Genomic DNA, 7,500 nt, shown 5'->3' on the forward strand with positions numbered 1-7,500 from the left:
CACACTACCTGTACTGCCACACACTCTAGAGCACACTACCTGTATTGCCACATGTTCTAGAACACACTTCCTGTACTGCCACACACTCTAGAGCACACTACCTGTATTGCCACATGTTCTAGAACACACTTCCTGTACTGCCACACACTCTAGAGCACACTACCTGTACTGTCACATGTTCTAGAACACACTACCTGTACTGCCACATGTTCTAGAACACACTTCCTGTACTGCCACACACTCTAGAACACACTACCTGTACTGTCACATGTTCTAGAACACACTTCCTGTACTGCCACACACTCTAGAGCACACTACCTGTACTGCCACACACTCTAGAACACACTACCTGTACTGTCACATGTTCTAGAACACACTACCTGTACTGCCACACACTCTAGAACACACTACCTGTACTGTCACATGTTCTAGAACACACTTCCTGTACTGCCACACACTCTAGAACATACTACCTGTACTGTCACATGTTCTAGAGCACACTACCTGTACTGCCACGTTCTAGAACACACTACCTGTACTGTCACATGTTCTAGAACACACTACCTGTACTGCCACATGTTCTAGAACACACTACCTGTACTGCCACATGTTCTAGAACACACTTCCTGTACTGCCACACACTCTAGAACACACTACCTGTACTGTCACATGTTCTAGAACACACTACCTGTACTGCCACATGTTCTAGAACACACTTCCTGTACTGCCACACACTCTAGAACACACTACCTGTACTGTCACATGTTCTAGAACACACTACCTGTACTGCCACACACTCTAGAACACACTACCTGTACTGTGACATGTTCTAGAACACACTTCCTGTACTGCCACACACTCTAGAACACACTACATGTACTGTCACATGTTCTAGAACACACTACCTGTACTGCCACACTCTCTAGAACACACTGCTCAACTAAAGCCCTAAATTCTAGAACACAGTCAGCACTGACACTGTGCCTGTCTGAGTCACAGCCAGTGTGTGTGTAAGAACCACAGCGGTAGTCCTCAGGCAGAGGGTGAGGAGCACAGAGCTTTTGGATAAAACAACAAACACACCAAAATGTCGTTTGGAGAAACTTCATGCAGGGAATGCAGGGTGAGATCCACCATGATGAGGTATACACACAGATGCAAATAATTCTATATACAGCACACAGTACACTACACACACAGGATTCAGTTACATTTATGGCATTTAGCAGACGCTCTTATCCAGAGCCACTTACAAAAGTGCTTTGTCATTTCCTCATAGAACACATCCCAGTACAGTACAGCAGGTTAGAGTCCAACATACCAATGGACTAGAATAATGTAGAACTACAGGGATCAATTCAGATATGCAGAAGTGTGAAACACATATAAGAGCTATAACATACAACAATCAGTGTAATAAAGTAGTTATTCAACATAGGAGCAGTCAACATCATTGTAATAAACAATAAACAATACCCTACTAGCGTTTCAGTTATTCAGCATATGAGCAGGGTCAGAGGTCATTTAAATATTCCACAAATAAATGGACTGAAAGACTGCAAAGGGCCTCTGCTGTCCGGACAGCCAGCGTAAGTCTGTTCCATCTTGGAGCCAGGACAGAGAATGCTTGTCTCCATGAGACTTGAAGCCTAGTGTTTCATGCCAAACTGTACTTGAGGTTGGAAGTACTCGCGGTATGGATCGTGCTTTGACCTTTGACATCATGTATGGAGGGGCTGGTCCATGTTTGGGATTATATTTTATTTCACATCTCAGTTTTAATCTAGCATGTCCAAGTGTCAGGTGACTTTAATCCAGCGTGTCCAAGTGTCAGGTGACTTTAATCCATCTTGTCCAAGTGTCAGGTGACTTTAATCAGCATGTCTCAGACTTGCTAGACCACTCACACCACACAAGATTAATCCGTACCTCTCACGAGACCCACGAGACCTCACCGTGCCACCACCAACCAATCAAATCTCACGAATCACCAAACACGCGGCCATAACAGCCAGCAGACAGTTAGCTATCTTGTCCGTATTTGACTTGTTGCTGTGGCGTTAACTCATAAAAGCCTAAACATAAATAGCCGTGCCGTCCTGCTGCGTCACTTAGACAAGCCAGCAAGACGCACTCACGGTCAGATTAGCCCCTCCCCATAACGCACGCTGAAAACACCTGACCTTGAGAGGTGGGATTCATGGCCTGGGGCCATCTGTCCCGCTGATGCGGAGGTGTGAAGTCTCGGAACAGCAGAGATCCCTGACAACGTGCCTTATCCACACGTAAACATGCAACGCTCTCTCATGACAGCACACACACACACACACACGGACCGTGCCTACGTCAGACCGAACATCTGGCTACAGTGGAGGGTTCTGACAAGGTTTGTCAAGAAACAAGAGAAAAGAACATTTAAACGGAAGATGTGTAGGAGGAACTGTCTATAGTGGCTAAGACGCTCCGTCCTTCAGAGAAAGCTGGAGGTAAACACTGCAATACGACACAATAAAACGCTTGAAACCTTCAAGCAAAAAAGGAAAAATTCAGCAACCTGGTTCTAAGGCTGTGAAACTGACGTATGGCAGGCTAACAATATTATGAATGTTTGTATGTATTGCCTGAGCTGAAATCTCGGTTTAAAGCAAAATACATACACTCTCACTCACGAGGAAATATTTATGTCTGAGCACAGAGCAGAACCGCTCACACGTTTACGGAGAGATTTCCTGTGAGATAAACCTCTTCTGGAAGGTTAAGCCTGTTTTTTCCCCTCTATCTGTAGAAAAATCTTCATAAAAAGTCTGGCCAGCTGAGGCTAAAAACAGCACAATAGCCAAAAAGTTCAATAATTCATCTTTGCCAAATGGTAGTAACAAAAACAAAGGTTGCTGTTTTTAAAGCTGTGATTTATTACTGCTCATTTGTGCAGACAGACACGCGTATATAAGATTCATGTCATCAGAATGCTGGCGTACACAGAAGGAGCAGCAACATCAGATACTGCTGTGAAGACGTTTCTCCTTGGCGGATTCTCTCGTATTCCTTAGCAAGAACTTCAAACATTTCAAACCTCCGGGCTGGCTCAAGCACTCCTGGTTCTCCGCACACCAGTGTCATGGGGTTTTTTACCGAGCTGGAGGTTTGTCGTTGCAGAGCCAAAGAATTCCTCGGCAAGAATCAAATGATGAGTTTCTGGAGCAGAACACGCTTCCTGATGCTGTATGCAACTTTAAACGTGTAAAAAACGTAACGTTTAAACTGAAGAGTAGACAGGCACCCGATGTAAAGATTAAAATACAGCTTCAGTTGAGGACAAACCAGACGCCCCCCCCAAACTGTAGAGGAGCATGCAGTCATTTAGATAACACTACTCATCTCACTGACATTTACAGGGACATGTGTAAACACACACACACACACACACACACACACACACACACACACACACACACACACAAGGTCATCACAGTTTGTTTGTGTTGCATGTTAGACACATGTCACATTTGTCTGCCGGCATCTCTGGAGATTACCCCTAAAAGTCTAAAGGTCAAACTTAAAACCTTGTCTCCATGGAAATACCCTGACCAGATACACTGTTGCCATGGCAATAGCATATTAAAGCTCAGATATGTAAAGCCAAGGTTTTGCATGAGACAAAGAACACATGATGGAAATCTCTCTCTCTCTCTCTACACGGTTATTCCAACCTTTTCATAGAATTGGCTGAAGCTAGCCGGAGTGACTGCATTTCCTGTTCTAGAGGAGAGAATAACCCCCCTTACTCACCCCAGAGAGAATAACCCCCCACTCTGAGAAGGGTTATTCCAGTGCCCCCTCACATCCTGTTCCACGGCAGGTGAAGACTATGAACCCACGCCAGACCCCCCATATCTCCCCACCACAGGGGGGACACCCAGCAAAACCCTACTGGACACAAAGCCTGTGATTACCAGGCTTCTGACCACCACCTTTCCGTGCTCCACCATGATTTGAAACCTGGCTTCAAACGCCAGTCCTGCTCGGAACGCCAGACCTGCTCTGCAACGTGCAGATTCGCTAACTAGTGTACATAATTCCCCAACACCCCAACCACAACAGTGACCCATTCACTGCACACCAACACCGTTACTGTCCGGTGATACAAGGGCAGTTTTATCGTATCATGGCAACAGAAAATACAGAAGAGGAAATGGGAAAGTGGCTGTGCGTGTTTATGCACAGCTGTTCAGGTGTAACGTACGCAGTGGTCCTCAACTCTGACCCCGACTCCAGTCCCGCAGGTATGCGGGTGTAACGACACGATGGTCAAGCCAAGTAAGTACTGTTCAGTTACCTTTCTGTGATTCCAGGACAAGATTCCAGGAATAGATTCCAGGACCGGATTCAGATTTGAAATTCTAAATGAAATTCCTCTAAGAGATGGTTTCTTAAGGATCGAGTTCCTTTGCATGCAGTTAAGGTAAGACATCTAAGCACCACACATGACCCGCCCCCGACATTAGCAGCAACATGCAGATGAGCGGGTCATGATGTAGCAGGCCACAAGACAAGAACAGCAACCAACATGAGGATAAGGAGCCGTGCGGCGTAAGCACAAGACAAACATGGTGATGCGTGTCGCATTATGGGAATGACGCACTTCTGCTTGGGCAGAGCAGGGAAGGGCGTTGGGAATGAATCGGATGTAGGAGATTATCGGAACAGAAAATTACTTGTTCGTAGTGTAACTGTGAGCAGTTTGTCATACAAGGTTGATGGTGGACCTTGTGATGAGACAGAGAAAAAGAGTACAGACAGACAGGGAGAAAGAGAGAAAATATAAACAACGTCTCGACAAAGTGTTGGTGTAAGTCATGCTAGTGAGGAGTTGTTAAGATGTGTGTGTTAAAGGCGTGTTTCCAGGGTCCGACAGGACCTTCCATACGATGTCTGCATGTATGTGGTGTATGTGGTGTGTTGGAGTGGCGCCCCCTACCTGAGAGCTGGCGGAGTAGCGTCCAGCTGGCCGTGAGGTGGAGTTTTTCCCTGAGCCCACGGACGAATCCACACTCTTCCCACTGTAGCAGTGAGTCCGCAGACACTTCCCATATTCCTTACGCACCTTCACGCATGCGCACGCGCGTGCACAGAGCACAAAACACATGGTGTGTTTACACAAACACACTAAATATAACTGGCAGATTATATTGGTTAAATTCCTTACAGGGCACAGAAAATAGGGGATGTGTCAGAATACAGTGAGACAGAGCTGGTGAGAAAAGGTGGTTTTAGTTTAGTTTACTCTATGTGGGAAGGTTTGTGTGTGTGTGTGTGTGTGTGTGTGTGTGTGTGTGTGTGTGTGTGTGTGTGTGCATTTATGTAGGTATGTAAATGTATGTGTGTGTCTGTGTTGTATGAATATGCATGTGTATGTTGTATGTATGTGTATATATATGTGTATGGATGTGTGTGTGTGTGTGTGTGTGTTATGATTTAAACATCTACTTTCTCATATATAAACTGGTTCCTCCTACTACTAATTCAGAAGCACTTTGCTCACACAGCTGATGAAGGACCTCTGACCTCTGTCCCAAACATCCTGTACCTCAGGACCTCAGACATTAATATGATAAGAGACTAGTAGGACGGTCCACAGAACTACTGCACTACTACAATGTTGAATATCTCTACATCTCTCACTACAGTATGCTGCACTTACACACCTGGAAGCTTCTTTGGAGATATTATATATATATATATATATATATATATATATATATATATATATATATATATATATATATATATATATATATAGCTTTGATTACGGCACGCATTCGCTGTGGCATCATTTCCACAAGCTTCTGCAATGTCACAATATTTATTTCTGTCCAGAGTTGCATTAATTTTTCCCCAAGATCTTGTATTGATGATGGAAGATTTGGAGCATTGCGCAACGTCTTCTCCAGCACATCCCAAAGATTCTCAATGGGGTTCAGGTCTGGACTCTATGGTGGCCAATCCATGTGTGAAAATGACGTCTCATGCTCCCTGATCCTCTCTTTCACAATTTGAGTCTAATGAATCCTGGCATTGTCATCTTGGAATATGCCCGTGCCATCAGGGAAGAAAAAATCCATTGATGGAATAACCTGGTCGTTCAGTATTTTCAGGTAGTCAGCTGACCTCATTCTTTGGGCACATAATGTTGCTGAACCAAGACCTGACCAACTGCAGTAACCCCAGATCATAGCACTGCCCCCACCGGCTTGTACAGTAGGCACTAGGCATGATGGGTGCATCACTTCAGCCGCCTCTCTTCTTACCCTGATGCGCCCATCACTCTGGAACAGGGTAAATCTGGACTCATCAGCCCACATGATCTTCTTCCATTGCTCCAGAGTCCAATCTTTATGCTCCCTAGCAAACTGAACCCATTTTTGCCAGTTAGCCTCACTGATAAGTGGTTTTCTTAAGGCTACACAGCTGTTTAGTCCCAATCCCTTGAGTTCCCTTCGCATTGTGCGTGTGGAAATGCTCTTACTTTCACTATTAAACATATCCATGAGTTCTACTGTTGTTTTTCTATGATTTGATATCACAATTATTCAAGATTTTTTTCTGACCACATTCCTTCCTCGAAGATGATGTTTTTCCACTGTCCTTCCACTTTTTAATAATGCGTTGGACAGTTCTTAACCCGATTTTAGTAGTTTCAACAATCTCCTTAGATGTTTTCTCTGCCTGATGCACGCCAATAATTTGACCCTTTTGAAACAGATTAACATCTTTTCCACAACCACAGGATGTCTTTCGACATGGTTGTTTTAACAAGTGAGAAGCTACTCACTGCATCAGTTAGGGTTAAATAACTTGTTGCCAGCTGAAACAATCACCCATGCAGTAATTATCCAATGGGAAGCTCTTACCTATTTGCTTAGTTAAATCCAGGTGGTGACCTTTTTTTGGCCAGGCAGTGTGTATATAAGCGATGGCGATGTAGAGATATTCAACATTGTAGTGCAGTACACAGAGTTTCCAGACAAACAGGACGTTTCAGACAAAGGACAGACAGAGGTCCTTCATCAGCTGTGCAAGCAAAGTGCTTCACATATATATATGTGTGTGTGTGTGTGTGTGTGTGTGTACCTTCTTCTGCAGGACACAGTGGAATATGAATATGAACATTCCCTGTAGTGAGTTGAAGACGCTGAACAGATACGCCATGATGACTGTGCTCTCATTCACATACATCAGCCCAAACGCCCAGGTGAGACCCAGCAGACACAACAGAGCTATCGCCCCAATCACCCACGACCTGGAACACACACACACACACACACAGACAAACAAGACACCCTTCAGAAACCAATCGAGAAAAATGACACTAAGGTGACATCATTTACACACTGCCATGCCAAAAGATGTGTATTCCTCACCAGATAGAGACTGAGATAGAGAGGAAGAGGAGGACAGAGAGACTGAGATAGAGACTGAGATAGAGAGGAAGAGGAGGAC

General features: G+C 44.6%; 1 protein-coding gene across 6 annotated transcripts in view; it reads right to left on the minus strand.

Annotated features, from left to right (window-relative positions):
* Window positions 1-7,500, minus strand: part of LOC113591681 (adhesion G protein-coupled receptor L3) — a 242,709-nt gene that overhangs the window by 11,451 nt on the left and 223,758 nt on the right. For 4 of the 6 annotated variants that reach the window (XM_081714797.1, XM_035529972.2, XM_035529971.2 and 1 more), the window contains 2 exons: window positions 7,132-7,300; window positions 4,979-5,104 (listed from right to left, as the gene is read on the minus strand). In XM_081714797.1, coding sequence (XP_081570923.1) covers window positions 4,979-5,104; window positions 7,132-7,300 — 295 coding nt within the window. Of the gene's footprint in view, window positions 1-4,715; window positions 4,767-4,978; window positions 5,105-7,131; window positions 7,301-7,500 lie in introns of all 6 variants that reach the window. The other 2 variants (XM_035529968.2, XM_035529969.2) reach the window with 1 other exon arrangement.

Source organism: Electrophorus electricus, chromosome 5 (assembly GCF_041902795.1).
Source record: "Electrophorus electricus isolate QZ-2024a chromosome 5, ASM4190279v1, whole genome shotgun sequence".
Classification (NCBI taxonomy): domain Eukaryota; kingdom Metazoa; phylum Chordata; class Actinopteri; order Gymnotiformes; family Gymnotidae; genus Electrophorus; species Electrophorus electricus.